General features: G+C 37.6%; 1 protein-coding gene across 2 annotated transcripts in view; it reads left to right on the top strand.

The window, feature by feature from the left end:
- Positions 1–3,420: 3,420 nt before the first annotated feature.
- The window catches only part of LOC131300752 (uncharacterized), a 41,416-nt gene continuing 25,276 nt past the window's right edge, over positions 3,421–19,560 (top strand). Inside the window, exons 1-13 of one of the 2 annotated variants that reach the window (XM_058326730.1) lie at positions 3,421–3,576; positions 4,302–4,954; positions 5,048–5,172; positions 5,280–5,374; positions 5,529–5,759; positions 7,862–7,952; positions 9,001–9,052; positions 10,457–10,522; positions 12,281–12,453; positions 13,907–13,977; positions 14,062–14,256; positions 14,378–14,416; positions 19,331–19,438. In XM_058326730.1, coding sequence (XP_058182713.1) covers positions 4,305–4,954; positions 5,048–5,172; positions 5,280–5,374; positions 5,529–5,759; positions 7,862–7,952; positions 9,001–9,052; positions 10,457–10,522; positions 12,281–12,453; positions 13,907–13,977; positions 14,062–14,256; positions 14,378–14,416; positions 19,331–19,438 — 1,896 coding nt within the window. In that variant the 5' untranslated portion in view covers positions 3,421–3,576; positions 4,302–4,304. The remainder of the gene's footprint in view (positions 3,577–4,301; positions 4,955–5,047; positions 5,173–5,279; positions 5,375–5,528; positions 5,760–7,861; positions 7,953–9,000; positions 9,053–10,456; positions 10,523–12,280; positions 12,454–13,906; positions 13,978–14,061; positions 14,257–14,377; positions 14,417–19,330; positions 19,439–19,560) is intronic. The other variant, XM_058326731.1, reaches the window with a different exon arrangement.

Here is a 19,560-nt window from a genome sequence, read left to right as displayed (position 1 = left end):
GCCATTCACTTAAGAGATTTGGGTACAAATAAAAAAATTAGCATTGGAGATGTTTTACCCAAATTTGGGTGAAGAAATGGGTAAGAGCATCTTTAATACTTACCCATTTTACTAACCATGTCCAAAATTTGAGTAAAAAACCTAAAACTCATCTCCAATGTCATATTCATTTGTCTACCTAGTTTGAGTTTAACTCATTTTCTCACCCCAATTTGAGGAGACTTAAACCAATACCTATTTTTTCTAACATTCTTTTTACCCACATTAATTACAAATGTGCCACTTATTAATTACAAGTATGCCATTCAATAATAAATTTGGATAAAAATATGAATCTAGCATTTGGAGAATGAAGATGCCTTGTCCCAATCAAGTTTCTAATCCAAATCTCTCTCTCTCACACGGATCCGGAGTTGTTGTAGTGCATTCTCATGTAATGGACGTGTAGGGCGATACATAATCGTCGATCTCATCAATCAATGTTTCACATTAAAAATCAATTATAACCGATAATAAATGATTCTTACCGGTCATAATTAAAAATCATATATCAATCCTTCATTGTTTAAGATCGATCATACGTGTATGCCGTACAAAGTGCCTTTCGTGGTGTTTGGCTACAGATTTCCCATTTCCCAATCCCTCACACACACGGCACAACATTCCTAAAGGGGGAATTCGCGTTCAGTGGAACCAGGGGAAAAAAATTCTCAACCTATGAACAGGTTTTCTGGAAATTGCCCCAGATATGAAACGGAAAAAAACAATTCCTCGTACATGGAAAGATGATGTAAAAAGACTAATCTAACCCATACACATTTGAAAGGACGCAGGCCTCTGGTGTGCCTCGTGGCACAGGGACCCACACCAAAAAAGGTACCATATTTGGAGGAAAAAAAATTTTAAACTTCCTATTTGCAATTCTATGAAGCAGAAACGTGATTATAAGAGCCTTAGAGATCAAATTTAATTATGTCTCTTTAGAATAATATGATCAGAATAATAAGATCTTCACACTGGTCCAAACGGATTGAAAATTGGAGCAGATAATTTTGTAAGCTGTATTTTTAATATATAAACAGTTTAAAAAGTGCTCAAATTTTTAATCCGTTTGAACAAGTGCAAATATCTTATTATTCTGAACATATTATTCTAAAGGATCATAATTAACTTTTGTTTCTAGAACTCTCATAATTAAGTATCTGCTCTTTATTTAGAATCCTATGGAGTAGAAACATGATTATTAGAGCCTTAAAGACAAAAGTTAATTATATCTTTTTAAAATAATATGTTTAGAACAATAAGATATTCGCACTTGTTCAAATGGATTAAAAATTGCAGCACTTAATTTTTTTAAACTGTTTATATATTAAAAATACAGTTTAAAAAATTATCTGCTCCAATTTTCAATCCGTTTGAACCAGTGTGAAGATCTTATTATTTTTATCATATTATTCTACAAAAAACATAATTAAATTTTATCTCTAAGGCTCTTATAATCACGTTTCTGCTTTATAGGTTTGCAAATAGAAAGCCTAAAATCTAAGTTGCCCCTTCTATGGACTTAAGTTGCATCTTCTATAAATCTAAGTTGTCCCTTTTATGAACCTAAATTACCTCTTGTATGAGATAATGAGTTGATATGTAATTGAATCTGGGTTTGAACCTAAGTTGCCCTTTCTATGAATTTAAGTTGCCCCTTTTATGGACCTTAATTGATTTTAGGTTTGGACTTAAATTGCCCATTCTATGTACTTAAGTTGTCCATTCTATAAACCTAAGTTGCCCCTTCTATGAACCTAATTTGCTCCTTCTATGAGATCACGAGTCAATATGTAGTTGAATTTGGGTTTACACCTAAATTGCCCTTTTTATGAATTTAAGTTGCCCCTTCTATGGGCCTAAGTTAAATATAGGTTTGGACCTAAGTTGCCCTTTCTATGAACCTAAATTGTCCCTTCTATGAACCTAAGTTGTTCATTGTATGAGATCATGAGTCGATATGTAGTTGAATTTGAGTTTGGACCTAAGTTGCTCATTCTATAAATCTAAGTTGTCCCTTCTATGAATCTAAGTTGAATGTGGGTTTGGATTTTTTTTTTGTTTAAACATTTAGTTTTATCCTTCTCTTGGGCTCTTCAACGAGAGCCGTAGAGGTAAAAATTAATTATGATCATTTTTGATAAAATGATCAAAAAAATAAGATTTTTGCATTTGGTTTTGTGGTTCTCTTAGAGCATCTCCAATCCACCTCTATTTCTCCAAAATAGAGGATGGATGTGACACATTGAGGGGAGATTTTATAATTTATTCTCTTTTTTCTTCACTTTTTGTAATTTTTGGGAGAATTTTTGAGGGACCCACCGTCCTTTTTAGAGTTCGGTCCTCTAAAAGTAAATTTGGTCCTCTAAAAATGGAGGATCAAAAGTAAATTTGGAGTACAAAATTCCTCCAAAACTCTAAAAAGGACGATGGGTCCCTCAAAGATTCTCCCAAAAAGTACAAAAAGTGAAGAAAAAATGGAATAAATTACAAAATATTTCCTCAATGTGTTACATCCATCCTCTATTTTGGATGGATTGGAGATGCTTTTAGGGCTTTTCAACGAGAGCCCTAGAGCTAAAAATTAATTATGATTATTTAAGAAAAAAAATTGGTTTTATTTTTCTAATCATTTTATCTTAAAGAATCATAATTAATTTTTAACTCTAGGGCTCTGATTGAAGAGCCTTAAGAAAATCATAAAACCAAATGAAATAAAACTAGTGTTCTAATTTTTCAATCATTTTAAACTGATGCAAAGATCTTATTTTACTTATTATTTTATCTTAAATGATCATAATTAATTTTTAACTTTAGGGCTCTCATTGAAAAGCCAAGAGAACCATAAAACCAAATGAAAAAAATTAAGCGTTCCGATTTTCAATCCGTTTGAACCGGTGCAAAGATATTATTTTTCTGATCATTTTATCCAAAAGGTTCATAATTAATTTTTAGCTAAAGGGCTCTCGTTGAAGAGTCCTAAGAGAAGGATAAAACCAAATGTTTTAACACCAAAAAAATAATAATCCAAAACAGCGTCGCGTATAAGGTATCGGTGGAAGTTCATCGACTTGGGAATCGGTGGACGTAGCTTCACTGCTTTTTTAATCACATAATATTGCACTTTTAATTAAATTATATTGCTCTTTCAATCATATAATACTGCTCCTGAGTGTGTATATTGCTCTCTGAATGTGTATTTATTGCTACCTGAGTATGTGTTACAATAGAGAGGGATACTTTTGTTTGAGTAAATTATAAATACCATGAGCTGGACATTATTTTTCCTCTTTCCATGGGTTTTTAATTCCCAAAAAGTGTCCCATGTGTTGGGACTTATTTGCCCCGCTCTCCGCTGAACCGTAATTCCCCCATTCCTAAACGGTCGTAGCACACTTTCTATCGCTCCACCCTTTACGGCCGTCCTCAAACAGCTTCACACCCGAATTTACGAACACAAAAACGCTCTGTTCTTTCTCTTGGCCTCGGCCGCGAAGCAATATAGGGTTTGACAACCCAAATCGACAAAAAAAGGTCCGTTTTTGGCTCAATGCTTTCTCCTCGTTACAGTTTCCGATCCACTGATTTAACTGTCTAATTGGAAAAAACATACTTATGATTTCCCTTCATAACCCCTTCACAGATAGTTAAGGCTTTCGATTTTGGTATATCAAAACCTATGTATGGAACCATTTACTCGCCAGTTATTCAATTTCATTTGCATAGATACAGCGCATTGTTACTCTGTGCCATTGGCGCGCGTGCGCGTCCCGTCTTGGCTCTTTGCCGAAGGCATACATTATTTGGGCGAATTTGGATTGATATGGAGAATGAAAGTATATTTATTTTTGTTATTTTGTGATGGGTGCGTGCTTCTAAAGTTGGTTTTATAGTTTTTCTAAGCCTCCAATTGTAGTTTGTGTTTCCATTTTTTTGATATTGCTAAAACATTTCTATTCCCATGTGTTCCTTTTTGTTATTTTGTTGAGCTGATAGTTATTTGTTTTAGCTATTTTGCTGGTAAGCGGTGTGGGAGTTTCCTGCGTTTATGTGTATGGATACTTTTTGGTTCTGGCTTCTGTCAATAACCAGATAAAATGGAATAATTGCAAAGATACCAACTTGACTAAGCCTTGTAAAATCCTGGATATAACATGTCAGCTAAACTAAGTATACAAATCTTCTGCTAAACAAAGTTTACATTTTCGGGCTTCGTACCAGGCTTCTCATTGATTCTGTTTGTCAACATAAACTTTCAGGACATGATAAACTTGACGGGGCACACATTTCCATGTGGCAGGTATCTACTATCAACATCAGAAGTTGCAATGTATGCAAGGAGATTAAAGTGTAAAAGTAGAAAATGGGATCTATTGTTGCAGCAATCCAAGTTTTTTGTTAGTTCAAACTATCGAGATCAAGCAGGTTCTAGTTATTCGAGTTTTACAACTTCAACAGGGGCCTGCACTCCTCAAGTTAGTTTAATTAGAAGATATGTTTTAGATTCTCCCTTGTCAAGGGATGTCACCCCTATCAGTAGACTCATAAGGTTACAAGGGAGGACCAATGCAAATTGGAGTAGTCGTCAACTAAGGTGTTTTAGCTCAGAAGGTGATGGAAGCAAGGCAAGTAATGATGAACATATACCTGTAAAGGACGGGGCTCACTTTGATAAGGGGAAGGTTAGAAGGGAAAAGGTTAAGGAAAATGTGAAGCATTGTGATGCGCATGCTCGACTTGGGGAGCAAGAGCAGAAGGAATGGCTCAACAATGAGATTCTGGCCATTGAGAGTAAAAAGAAGGAATCACCATTCCTAAGTAGGCGGGAAAGATTTAAAAATGAGTTCCTGAGGAGAGTTGTTCCTTGGGAGAAAATAACAGTTTCATGGGAAACATTTCCTTACTTCATTCAGTAAGTGATTGTGTCTGTTAATTTGCTTTTTGTTTACTCTTTAGTAAGCTTTAAATTGTTAAACTTGTGGAAATTAATTTGCTATTCTCACAGTGAACACACTAAAAAGCTTTTAGCGGAATGTGCTTCTTCCCATTTGAAGCATAAGAAGTTCACTACAGCTTATGGTTCTCGTCTAACTTCTTCAAGTGCGAGGATACTGCTGCAGAGTGTTCCGGGTAGATTATTTACACCTTGTTTGCCAAATGGCAGCTTCGTATGTCAACGGTTATCTCTGTTCACGTTTGCTTATTGATAAAGAATGTTTGAATTGATTATTTGACAGGTACTGAACTCTACAGAGAAAGAGTAGTTAGAGCACTGGCTCGGGACATGCAAGTTCCTTTACTTGTGCTTGACAGCAGCGTTCTGGCTCCTTATGTAAGCTTTTGAAATTTTGAATCTTTGTTTTTTGGTTTTTATTTGAACCATATTTACTCAGCAAGTAGTCAAAGATATTTTTTGGGTAAGGATATTAATTCTCTTTTGGTATTTGCGTTGTCAAGTTGCAGTCATTAATTCTCATATTATGCAGAATTTCGGTGAGGATTGCTCATCTGAAAGTGAATCGGATGGTGATAATTTAGAATCAGGGGAAGAGTGCACTTCAGAGTCAGAGGTTGAGGATGAGAATGATGGAAGTAATGAGGAAGAGTGGACAAGTAGCGGTGAGGCAAAATCAGAAGGCAGTGATGATGATGATGTGCAGGTATCTGCTGAAGCCCTGAAGAAGCTTGTTCCCTACAACCTTGAAGATTTTGAGAAGGTAAAACTATATCTGAAGTTTTCAGATGGTTATCAAAATTTCATATAATCTCCCAAATACCAAAGAAAACAAAGAGAAGAAAAGAAAAAAGCTTTAGTGTAAGAAAAACTGAAATTGTACATTTATTTGGCTTCTGATCAAAAAAATAAATAAATACATTTATTTGGCTTATAGCCTTAAACAAGAATGTGATGCTTGCCAAAAGATTGTGCATCGTTGTGTGTTTATCTGTATTTTACCTTACTAGTTCCCTTTATGTGAGTGTTTTTATACTTCCTTTGTTTGTTAGCTGATTTTTTTTCTTTGTTTTGTTTTAGGACTCTTGAGGTTGAGAATCTTTCAAAGGAGATATAGGTTTCTGTATTACTACTTTGTTGACCTAAGCAAATGGGAAAAACATCAAACTTTACTGTGGTTAATAACTTAATATCTCCGGATTTGAACTCAACAATGGTCTAAGCATCAAACTTTCGTGGGGTTAATATACAGACTTCCCCAGTAATACGTCTCATTATGGTATAGCGGGAGGCAACATCTAATTTGATGATTTTTACAGGCATAGATTTTCACTTTGGAGAAGCCTAGTATTCTCTTGGTGGCTTTGGGATACTTTTGAGTAATAAGTATTGGGGCAATTACATAGTTCCCTGTAAGCTCCACAATTTTGTTATTGGTTTTCATTTTATTACTATTCACTTGTGTTATGTGGAGGAGAAGGTTTCAATCATACTTTTCCCTATTCTCTCCCCCTGGATGAGTTTTCTCTTTCCCACCATCTCCATTGTGACCAGTGCCACTCTAGCTGCAAATCATCACTGTCCATTTTCAATTCCATTCCATTTTCAGTATCCCTTTGCAATGCCTCTCTGTTATGCGAATTCTCAATATAGCGTAAGCTCTGGGTTATTCGGACCATGGTAGATTCAAGTTTATAAGTATTTATTTTGCACTGAGTTTGTACCCATTTTTAATTCATTAATTTATTCACTAGAAATCTCCTATCCAAGCTCCTTCATGTTCTTAATGCAAATTTGGTGCACAAAAGAGCACCTTGTTTTGGAACTTGTCATCTTATGGAATAAGGACTAGAAGTAGGACTTTAGCTTGTAAATTGAACATTTCAACGGGTTGCTATGCATGTGATTTACAATGTGAAGCGAGGTGCTTCATGAGATAATGCATGGAGGGATGTTGCGCAACTTCGTGGTAGTAGTGTAGTGTACTCTTACTTAATATACGGCTGAAAGGATTGCAGTTACGTTCGATATTTTGATTATTTTCTAGTACTGTATTTGCTAGTAATGTTTTAAATACTGATAACTTTAGCAACTGCAAACTATTGGTCCAAGTCTGTTCAGTATTGACGTTTAGCTTGGGGGGTCTAAGAGCATCCACAATGTAATAATCAAAACCAAAAGGTTACTAAAGTTAACAATGTGTGCTCAAAAAAGTATTCACATTGTAATAATCAAACTTTGCAACCTCTGAGGCTAACTCATCAGATTTTGGGCATTTGGATAATCAAAACTAGCAACCTTTTGCCAATAACCAAATTTATTGGACCCCACATCTTCTCAATCAAGTACAACCATTATGGGAAAGTGAAACTCACTCTCCATAAAGCAAATGCTTTATTGGTAGGTGAAACTCACTCCCCATTTTGGCAAGTGGTTGTGCATTTAACAATATTGATCACTTTATAGATTTTAACAAATGCTCTCCACTTTCACTTATTTTACTAGAATGCCATCAATGTAGACCATTAGATTGAGATGAAAAAAACTAACAGTTAGATTTGAATAGTTAGATTTGAATTTTTGCCAACTCATTTTGATTATGGGCAAAAAATAAACAATATGGGACTTGACGCTGCTAACTTTAACAACCTCTAAATGGATAGTCAAAATCTGATGTGGCAAGTTTTGATTATTCTCTTTTGATTATTACATTGTGGATGCTCTTAAGAACCTATAATATTGTCTACTAAGGCCTCGTATGTGGAAGGGGCTCGAAATCACTTTCAACATAATTTGGATTTTTTTCGTTAATTTTTTTTTCCAAATTCCGTGTATTTTCTTATTCGGAAATTGCATTTCTTGCAGAGTGTTTCTGGAGTATCTGAAAGTTCATCTGAAGCTTCAAAGTCGGAGAATGTTGAGACTTCAGATAGACCTGAACGACCACTAAAGAAAGGTATACATTTGAAGTCCTTACCAGTTCTTTTGTCTTAGCTTCCATACTTTTCGTGCTTATGTGCTTATTTACTTCTTTCTTAATGCTCACTATGCATTGTCTAATTATGGAGATCTAACATACCAAGGACAATGTTTTCCTAAATTGTTGTTAGATGACAGCCCGAGTTGACTCTCTACAGTATCTTTCTTTGTTTACAGAAAATTAAAGAAACTCCTGATGCTACAAGCCATAACTAACAATGGAAATATTTGCCATTATTTGTTTAGAATAGATCAGAATGGCCTTTGTCTAGTCACATGCTGATTTCATCTATGTTTTTATGGGAACATTCTTTAAGTTCTTGCACTAGACATGAGAAAATTTGATTTTTTATTGCCAGCTTTTTCATGAAGTGCTCTTTCTCTGCCTCACGCCAACACTGAAAATAATGAACAACGGCTGCTGCTTTCTTGTTCTGATATCATAATAAACTTTTGATCAACATTGGATGTATCCATTTTTCCGCAGTAGCTCTGTTCATTGGCTGTTGCTTACGTTGATAATTCTATTTGGATTATCTCATTTTTACCTGCTATCATTTTGACAAAAGCGTGCATGACAGAAAGAATGACTTTCAAATGCTATCTATGGAAGGATACTTTAGGTAGTGGTGGGGATGACAGTATTGTGGAAGGTTGGATTATGGGAATATGCAGGTAATTAAAAAAATGGATAGTTGCCAAAGCAGTGGTGTTTGTAGTGGTAGTGTCAGTATTGGTGGTGGAGTTATGGTCTCGCGGGGTGGCAGAGCGTTGCTGTTTCACTGTGGTTGGGTTCATTTTGGAACTGAAGTGGTGTTAGGCGGTGGGTTTGCTGGTTGTTGTGTCGGTGTCCACTCCAGTGTGTTTTTGGTTGTCCTTGATGGTTTCAGTATCACAATATTATCCGGAAAATGCATTTGCGTGATGATTGATAATATCTGGTAAATGACTGTGGATCCCTGTGTATGACAGCGAAATTGCTGTTCTTTTATTGATGTATATATTTTTTTATTGTCTGTTACCAGGGGATCGGGTCAAATATGTTGGTCCTTCCGTCCACATTGAAGCTGATAACAGGTCTTCACCTTTCCTTGATGCATCATATCAGTACATTTAATTCAGTATTTCTCGGATTTCCAAGAGCTTGAAAGTTTTTCATTTTCTGGAAACAAGTTCGTTTTCATGGAGTAGTGTTGGTATGGACTACGAGTGACATTTATGGCGTTCAAATTGATGTTTTGTTTACATTCAGGACCTTAAAGTGCTCACGAATCAAATCCATCTATTCAGTCTCCCATTGGTTGATTCTAATTTTTTTGTATTGCACTTAATGCAATTACTTGCTGCATGATCTCTCTATGGACTTCATTCTTTGCTTCAGTGCTGGTGTTTTTTTAATCTGTTTTTGTTGAGTTATAAGCTGTAGTTAATAGTTCTTTGAGGGTCTGGACGGTTGTGATCCTTTGTAAGAGGTGGGTCCAAAGTTTTGTTCCATTTGAGTTGGGGTATTGCTGGTCGATGGTATCGTGTTGTCATTTGTGGATAGTGTGAATTTCAACGTTAGACACTGTGCTGACTGAACTCGTCTTTTGTGAATCTTCTTTTTGTTGTTTGTTTTATTTTCCATTTTGGTTTGATTCTATTTTTACCTTTGTGCTTCATACTTCTGTCGCAGAAATGTGCAACTATTTATTGCATTGGATGGTTATAAGTTGCTCTTGAAGCAATGAGAGCCACTCTAGTAAGGATATTTGAACAAGAAAACATTAGCAAACCTGAGAAACTAGGAGTGGATTACATAAGAGAGCAAAAGCTTTCAAAGAGAACATGTTGGGGAATGTGGTCAACAATGATTTCATACTCTCTGGTCTTTGTTTGGGGATTTAAGCCACAAGGGTGTATTTACTTAATCAGAGCCATAACTTCCATGTGGATGTGCTTCGATGATTAGGACCACATTGCTGTCAAACTTTTGTTTGTTATGCGTCATAAGCCAGGCTTCTAATTAGCCTCTCCCTCATGACACCTGGACTGTTCTGATAGTTTACTTACCTTTAAAATTGTGTCTTGATGCGCTTTGGCTTTTTGATTGTCAGAGGTACCTCCAATTCTTATTCTTTAACCTTCTCTCATTTGGAGTTTGTGCCCTTTTTCGGGTTTTGATTCCGTGCTTAGGATCTGAGTCTGGAAGAGATGAGCTTTTGTGCATAGGGGTTTTCGTAATTTAGTCTACATCCAGAAAAAATGCGGCGCACGTATTAGGTGGCTGATATTTGAAAATTCCGAGATCTGAGAAAAATGCACCTTTTCTTTTGTTGTTCCTTTTGTTTTGTTTTGTGTTGTTTGTTTTCTTTGGGGTGGGAATGTGGGATGGTGTTGTTGTTTTGCGGCTTTTGCCCATGTATGTTTGGGACACTTAAGAATCCCCTCTACAGTATGGCTGCCGCCTGGCCTGTTATTGACATGTATAATGCATCACAGGGTTATATTGGGGAAGATACCAACTTCTGATGGTCCAACTAATGCTTTTACCATTATCAGTGGCAGGTGGGTTGGTAAGTCGTCTTGATGTACGGAAGAATAACTGTTGTTCCCCCTTTTCGTCTTGGGTTTCAATTTGCAATTAGTTAAATCTTTTTTTTCGATTGGAAAGGTATTTGCGAACATCATTTGGTCTTTTCTCTCACTGCATTTAGGGTTGGGTAATACCTAAACAATCCCACTTATTAAGCATGTTGCGGATACCAATAATGAGGTTCTCTAACTTGGTAGTTTTGAGATGAACAATATCGGCATAGCTTATAGTGATACTCACTTTGTTTTCGATTTTTCTTTTCTTGATATTGTTTCTTCTGACTTGCTCTTTCATAAGTTTCCTTGCTGAAACATCATAGGGAATGTATATAGTGGGGACACGGAGAAATTAGATACTCTAATTTTCATTTGATCATTGGCATAATGCTTGTTCGTAGCATTCGAACTGTGCTTCATGATGGTTCTATTGCTATAAACAAATTGACAGGCTTTCTGGCTGTGGGCAAATAGCTGGAACCTTTATGTGTATCATACCTTATTTTTCTAGTTGTTTGCACTTGAGATTATCATCGTGTATAACTCAATCAAGCTAATAATGCTTGGAATTTCTTGCAAGTGTTTGATATCGTTTAATGTCATCCGACGGACCTCTTCTTTCATGTGCGCGCCGTGCGTGTGTTAAGCACTTATGCACAACATTAATACTGTTATTTACCTCCACTGTTGATTGGCAATTTACATGGACTCATACTTGCGCTAACGAGTTGATGGTATGCTTGGAAGCTGTACTTGTCATGCTTCTTTGTTTGCCATATTGATACTGCATTTTGCGAGTAATTTATTTCTGCTTTGAAGATGCTAGTTCGTTGCTTCATTGCATGTTGCTTCTTTACAGTGAGGGTCATTCTTGTCCCTGTTTACGAGTGTAATTAATGCCGTACACATAATTAGGTGTATTGGCGTCATTTTAACAGCCAAGAGTAACCTTTTTTTTTAGATGGAGTACACCTACTTAAAATTAGTTCATGGCTTCATGCCCTTTTTCATTTCTTTTCATGTGAAACTCACTTATAAAATTTTTGTTCGGTGGTGTACTTGGAGGTTCTTCTTGTTAGATAGCTTGATATACACTGCTTGACCATTTTTGAGCAACTTAAGCTTTGGTTTCTGTGAGGTCTTGATTGAAGTCTCCCCTTATGGATTTGTTCTCTTTTTGCCTTCGGCTTGTCCCCTTTGTATTTTGTTTTGTTCTATACGTGAATGGTTGGTATCTCCAGGTGCAAGATGGGGTTGCACACTAGGGAGGGTGTTTGATAGTTTGATGTACTTTGTTTGATCTGTTTACTAATTTAAGCTTTTGTGCAATTGGTGACCTAACACTTCTTTGCTATTAAAATTTGGTCTTTAAAACTTATTGACCATGAAGAAGCACCTTCATGCATCACTACAAAAAGCACTTTCCTGGTTCGGTGACTATTATGGAGCATGTGTTAGTATATATGATTTAAAGGCATTGAAGATATTGGTTTTTTTTTCATTGTTACATACATGGTCGTGTCATTTTTGTGGTTGATTATTTTGCTTCCACCTTTTTTCTTTCTATCTTCCTCATTTCAACGAGCGTGGTTTTGTTTATTATGCTGTATCTCTTCTTCGACCAGTCTTTTAGGTCCTTGCGTTGCTTATGGGTGAAATTATGCAATTCTTTATGCTTCCTGATGTATTTCGATGAGAAATCATGGATCCTAACCAATATGACACACGTGGCAGGCCCTTGACAAGTGGTCAACGGGGGAAGATCTATGAGGTGAATGAGGACCGTGTTGCTGTTATTTTGGATATCAATGAGAGCAAAGAAGGGGAGGGAGAAAAAGAAGGGGAGGAAGAAAAAGAAGGGAATGCCGCAGAGAAAGCAAGGAAAACGTCTGTGTATTGGATTAATGGTATATTTCTGGATTTCTCTATATTTTAATTACATGGTTCATTGTACATGCAGTATTTTAACTTTTCCATGATTTATTTTATGGCATTTTGCATGTGTATTGTATTAGAGGTTACTAATTCTTCCCAAGTTTCATTTGTTAAAGCTGACAGAAGTGTTTATGATGTTGTGGACATATTGACTTGCATATTTGAATGCCAGATGGTGAAAGAATTCTGAAAAACAGAGGATGGCAAATATTTTTACTTGTTATGATCAATTAATGGGACTTGGCCAGAAAGTGTTCTTGCCTCTATCATTAGCTTGGGTAGTCGCCGTTTTTGGTGTTTTAGTTACCTTTCAATGGCTCCCTTAATTATGTGCGAGGAATTGCCCTATTGAGTAATGGGAAGCGGGCTACTCCCCGAAAATGCCCCGCCTGTAGGTTTGTTTGTCATTGGGGCTCACTTTCTTCCGTGCTCGTTCAATTGAACTCTGTAACGTGGCCAGCCCGGTCAGCGGGGAATGATAAAGATAGATCTAGAAGGAATATATTATTAGTTCCGCAGCTTCCGGGACACTTGATTTACTTTTGTAATTGAATGGTAATCGGGATTTTTTCTTTTTTTTCTTGAGATCTTTTTTCTGCCGCCAACTCCTCATTGAACGTCACTCAGGTCAGACCGATGCCCTGAAAACAGATATATTTTATATGGGGGCAATAGATATATTAACCTATGCATATTATGAGGTCGAACTAGTAAAGTTCATTTCTTGCGCCATGATGTAAAATTTGCCTCTGTAAAAGCTGTGGTGTGTTGAGAACATTCTGGTTAAGCACTTTTAAGAATAGACTGCACTTTTGCAGATGCCAAGTTTGTAGAAAATCTGTTGCACAGGGACTTGTGCCCTTATTTCTTTATTTTGGAAAGCCCTTCTGTCAGAACTTCATTCCTGGCTCTTTGTTTCAGTCATCGGAGATATCTGTTAACCTGTATGCATTTAAACAATCAGGATGCTATCATGCTATAGCTTAACTTTTTTTTTGAAGTAACTTGTATTCATTTGTTATCAATATTAGTTGTCAGTTGCGGCTATTCGTTGACCTTCAGTTGCTGTATTGGAACTATTCTGTATGAGACATGTATATGCTTGTACGTATTGACATTTCTGTATCAGTCAATACTGATTTTATTCACGTCATGTCTCTTTTTTAGGGATGACATGATCTTTCAGTTTGAGGGCCCTAGGGGAACATTTGATTGAGACAATTCTGCTTTTATTCTGTTCTAGTTCTGAGCTTTTAGCATAGTTTCAGGACACGCCATGATCTTTCCTGTTATATTTTCGCAAATGTTAGTAGAGTATCTATTGCTAGACTGCTAGTCTTGCTCTATACCACGAAGATGAGTTACCTTTTCTGAGTATAAGAACATGTAGTTGAAAACATGCTGACAGGTTTATTCTTCTTACAGTTAAGGATGTGGAGCACGATCTTGATACTGAAGCGGAAGAATGCTATATCGCTATGGAGGCCCTGTGTGAGGTATGATGCTCCATGTAGGATTGGTTAATTTCCTTGATGTTATAGTTAACGAATTTGTAACAGTTTTTCTCCTATTGTATGCAGGTCCTGCAATCTAGACAACCTATTATTGTCTATTTTCCAGACTCTTCTCTTTGGTTGTCAAAGGCTGTTTCCAAGTCTAATCGTAAAGAGTTTGTCCGTAAGGTGCACGAAATGCTTGACCGGTTATCAGGACCTGTTGTTTTGATTTGTGGGCAAAACAAGGTTGAAACAGGGGCAAAAGAGAAGGACAAATTTGTAAGATTCAAATTTGCAATCTCGTGTGTGTGAGTGGGTGAATGAGTTGTGCCGTTTTCTCTGCCTTCTTTTTTGAATTCCTAAAGTTGGCTAGTGACTTTCATTTCGATGTTGTCAACAGACGATGATACTACCAAGTCTGGGACGCCTTGCGAAGTTGGTAATATTTTATCCTGAATGCATTTGTTTACTGAACTTGTTAAAGGTCCTGATATTTCTTATTTTAAATTGATCGTCTGATTGCGTCTATCTTGTTTGGTTTACACGTCTGTGATATCACACTTCTTTTGTAGAACAGATTGTTTCAAAGTCTTTCTGTTCTAGGAACTGTGTTTTGCTGCCAATATCTGCTTTTCATTTCCCTAGGAAGTTTTCCTTTCTCTGCCATTTGTTTCTATTGGTTCATTGATTAGATTGGTTCCCTTAAACTTGGCATAGATTGGTTCCCTTAAACTTGGCATCTGCTCCTGTTGCCAAGCTGACAATAAAGAGAGAAACATGTGTGTGTGTGTCTGTTGAAGAGGGTACTTAAATAGCCTAATGAAGAACTAAACAGCAAGATTTGTACCATTCAGGGAAAACATGTGTAGAAAGCACATATACATGGAGTTGTCTAGCTAATGAACCAAATCAATGGTTTTTGTTTCTGTATGATGGAAATATAGCTGTTGGTCAGGTAAAATGATGCCGTGACCCTATTGACAAGGGCGGACGTACCTGAGTTGGAAATTACCCCAGGAGAGCTATACAGTTTTGGGCTATATTGGTAAATTTTCCCCAAGAGATGTTATACTTTGCCCAAGTACCTCAACAATATTGCAATCCTTGCCCTTAAAAAATCCTTACATCTGACCCAGTCTCTCTCTCTCTCTCTCTCTCTAAAAACTTGTGATTTGATTAGATTTTGGAGCCACGTTCAAGTACATATACCCACCCACCCCCACCCTTCTCTCTCTCATTTTAGGAATGCAAAGCAACACCTATAATTTCAAAACAGAAGAAGAAAAGCAACTCCATATTCATTATTCCATCAGATAAAACATGATTCATGGGCTCCAATTTGGAAGCTCGAAACCTGAATGAATGAGGGGCAAAACTGAAGTCAAAGTAGATTTTGTATCATAGGTATGTTTTTCTCCAAGTTTCACAAGCTTTTTGACAGCCCGGAGTGAATTTTTTTGAATGGCACTCTTAAAAAATTTCACAATAAATAATTTAGAATGATAAAATAAACATAGAATTTACTCCATATAGCAAGTATTTTAAAGTATAAGTAAACAAAATTAATAGTCATGCCATTAGAGCTCATGAAACAAATTCCTACATATAAGACTGAAAATCCTAAAGACACCGATAGTGCACGTAGCGGCACGTGGGTCCCACACAGATAATTTGAGCAGTTCAATAATTTCAAAAAAATTTGAGAGGGCCCTTGAAAAATCAGCTTAGTTGGATGTGTAAGTGCTCAATTCAATCTTCTAATTTTTCATTCATATTCGGCTCGGATTATTCGCACGGAACCCAGAGTGAGACCCGCGTGCCAGTATGTTCATCGTTGGTGTCCATAGCAGTTCTGATATAAGACTTGACCTGCATAAAGTTCTAGGTCCGCCCTTGCCTATTGATTGTGGTGCTATTTGATAGAACTAAAAATTAAAATGGAAAGTTGAAAAAGTAAGTACTAAAAGCTGAATTTGTTAAGTTGAAAAGCTATTTGATAAACGAATTAAGCACTGAATTGAACAAATAATGAATTAATTTTAATTCAATTAGTTATAGTAATTCTCTTTTAATTTTACCAATGATCACCATGGATTTGTGGTAGTGGTGGAGTGGTGTAGTAATGGTAGTGGTGGTGGTAGTGGATGAGTGATGGTGGTGGTCTAGTGGTGGTAGAGTAGTTGGGGTGGGGGGTGGTTAGTGGAAGAGTGGTGGTAATAGTGTTGGTAGCGGTGGTAGGGTAGAGTGGTGGTGGAGTGGTAATGGGGGTTGTGGTGGTGGTGGTGGGGATGCTAGTGGAGTAGCAGTGGGGTGGCAATAGTTATGGTGGTGGTGGTGGTAGTGGTAGTGGTAGAGTGGTGGTAGAGAAGTGGTAGTTGTGGTAGTGGCAGTGTGGTGGTGGAGCGATAGTAGCGGCGGCGAAGTTTTTGTGTTAGTGATGGAGTGACGATGATAGTAGAGACGGCGGTGGGAGTGATGGTGGTGGTAGTGGCGAAGTGGGAGTGGTGGAGATGGTGGCGGTGACATGATAGTGGCGGCGATGTGGAGGGTAGTGGTGGAGTAGATAATGGTTGAACGCAATTACTCCCGATCAATAAATATTAAGTAGCTCATTTTTATCAACTTTTTATCCTATATTTTAAGAGGCACTTAATCTTTTAAGCAATATAGAATGTGGTTATCAAACCTACTTAATCACTTATTACTTAATTGATTCAGTATTAAGAATTTGGGTTATCAAACAACTCTTGAGAGTTAGTACTTAGTAGCGATAAAAGAAGAATTGCTGCTTTCCTTAGTAATTTCAAGGGTTATACTTGATTAGATAGAATGTTGCATATCTAACGAACTTAGAAATATTTGCCATTAGGGATATGTTATACATCTGGTTGAATCATTAAGTGAAAAGGGACAGATTGAGGCAAAGTTGTTTGACAAAAGGATGGGTGAAGCGGGTTGGGACTGTCGGGTTGGTCGGTTTGGTGGGCTACAAACGATTGAAGACAAACAGATCGAGACGAGAGAGAGAGGCCGTGAGTCCATTACAATCAATTAAAAAGAGAGATGAGATTTGATTCTGAATACATAGTCAGAGAGAGAGATAAAACAGAAATTGTCTACTGAATACATACGAAATTAATTAAATTATATAGACTAAATTACATACCAAAATACAAACAAAAATCGACTTATAGGCTTCGCCAGCGACAGAGGTCAGAGATAGTGAAGCCGGGGAAGGAGAGCTACAACCGTCGGCGCGAGAGAGGGCACTGCTTGTGCTTGGGTAAATTAGGTTTAGGTTAGGAGAATAGGGGGAGAATGGGAGAAGGGATGGAGTAAACGAGTAGCTGCGTAGGGAAAAATATTAGGGGTTATACAATTATTGGTTGGTCGGGTCACGTTGGGTGAAAACTATATGACCTGGAACCCGACCGAAACCCAATTCTACCACTCCCAAACAGACCCTTATCGGCCTGAATAGCTTGGTCGAAATGAAACTGTCCGTTTGGCCTTTTTTCCGGTCAGGTCGGGTTGGGAGGCTGGTCGGGTCGGACCCATGGACAACCCTGCTCACTGCCACATATCTCTACCAAGATACAGTGTCTCACATCAATGTGGAAAGGGATAAAGATTGGGGTCAATAAAAACGGTTTCAAGATTTATTTCAGTAATGCGAGGAGAAGTGGTAACGGTTAAAGCATCCACCTCAAAACCAATTGGCAATGAGTGGAGAGGCTACCTAGGCTCATATACTAGTTTTGGAGGTGATTATTAACCAATGTTGGACAAGCTCTAACAGTAACCTCTCCAAACATGTGCTGGCTGAAAGTGACGGACAATCCAGACATTCCTGAATATGATGGTTTCCTTGTTGTGTAATGGTGAAGGAAAATAAGGATTACATAGATACCATGGTAAGGGATGAGTTGACAGGGTTATGGTCAGCTCCACATTGTATGTTGGCTGCTCAGGCTTATGGCACTTGAAGAATGGTGGATTTGTATGTGGATAAGTGAATTCACATGATATAATTTCTGTGTTCTAAATGGCGGCCTAGGCGCTCGGTGGCAGGCCAGCACCACGCCTACACCCCTCGGCGTTCAATTCGGCAGCCAGGGAGGCTAGGCGGGCCTTTGACCGACTTTGACATCAATTCACAAACCCACCAAAAACCCACAATGGCATCGACTAATTCCCCAACGCAACTCGCCAGCCGACGAGGCCGTGCACGAGAGGTATGAAGGGTTAGTAATGGTACGGACCAAATTATATTAAAGCTATCAAGGGCAAAGGGGCTTAGTATTGGCCGCACCTGGAGCCCATTCTTGTAATCACAACTCTAATACAAGCTTACCCAAATCAGTCAAACTCAATTTCTCTCTCTGTGACGCCATTTTCTTGGCTTTGAACCTGTCTCAAACCACTTCGAAGAATCTCAAGCGAGGGACTTGCCCCAATTTCAATTCCTCAATCTCCTCAAAAACACATCTTCTCTGTTTCCCGCTTTCTTCCATGCTGACTCTAACCTCGCCTTCTAATAACCGGAAGCTGTCTTCTTCCGGTGGACGTATAGGCGGAGCCACTGGCAATGGCGAAGGTGGAGGTGCTTCTTCTTCTACTTCCTCTTACCAGCTTCTACCTCTTGTTATTGTTGATCCGTCTCAGTTTGACACACTGAGAGAGTGGGGTAGAGGAGGATGGGTATGCGCGGTGGGGTGGTTTTTGGTCTCTGTGTCATCTATTTTTCTCTTTAAAACTGCTCTCTCGCAATGGATTTTGTCATGTCAGCATAAAAATTGCCATCTCAGTATTGTTAGAAAATGGACGGAAATTGACACAAGGTGCCGAATTTAATAACGGAGGTTAAGTTCAGGTGTTTAATTAAAATAAACGGAAGTTTAGGTGTTGATGAGACATTGAGGTGTACGTTCAGGGTTTTTTTTTTAAGATTCTCCCCCAATTCTTTAATTTCTTTCGTGATATATCATAAAGTTGCTGAGTAGTTATCTTCTTTGGTGAGCATGATCTGAGCGAGTTGATTTGATTGTCTTCTGATAATATTAGTATTTCCGTATTAATTATGAGTATTATTCTGCTATATACTTTCTTATTGATGCTACTGAGCAGTCCTTTACTTTTAGTCGTCCTCTGTTCAACCTTAGTTGGCTAATCTATCTATATCTTTGAACTTGAAAAGTGAAATGGTGTCTTGCTGTGATATTGCCCTTCAAGGAGCAATTGTTTATCGTTTTAGATGTCAGGCTTAATCTCTTACCAGTTTCTAGAAGCTGTATGACAGTAGATTTTGTGGATTGTTTCATTGTAAACTCTGCGCTTGCATTTGGTTTTTCAGCCTCTACCTTTGAAGCAACTTACGGAGGGACTAAGGTCGACAAAGAGATCTGCAGATTATGAAATATACAAGCTATTTACTAACGTTATGTCTATATTTCCCCCTAAGGTAGCTATTCACTCTTTATCATATGTTTCTTACATTTACATATTTTACGCTCTGCTTTGATTTAATGATGTTGGTTGCAACAAACACTAGAAGATTGTGAACAGGTTCAAGTAGGTTGGCAA

This window comes from Rhododendron vialii, chromosome 9a (genome assembly GCF_030253575.1).
Source record: "Rhododendron vialii isolate Sample 1 chromosome 9a, ASM3025357v1".
In the NCBI taxonomy this organism is placed as follows: domain Eukaryota; kingdom Viridiplantae; phylum Streptophyta; class Magnoliopsida; order Ericales; family Ericaceae; genus Rhododendron; species Rhododendron vialii.
This window is presented reverse-complemented; position numbering and strand designations above follow the sequence as displayed.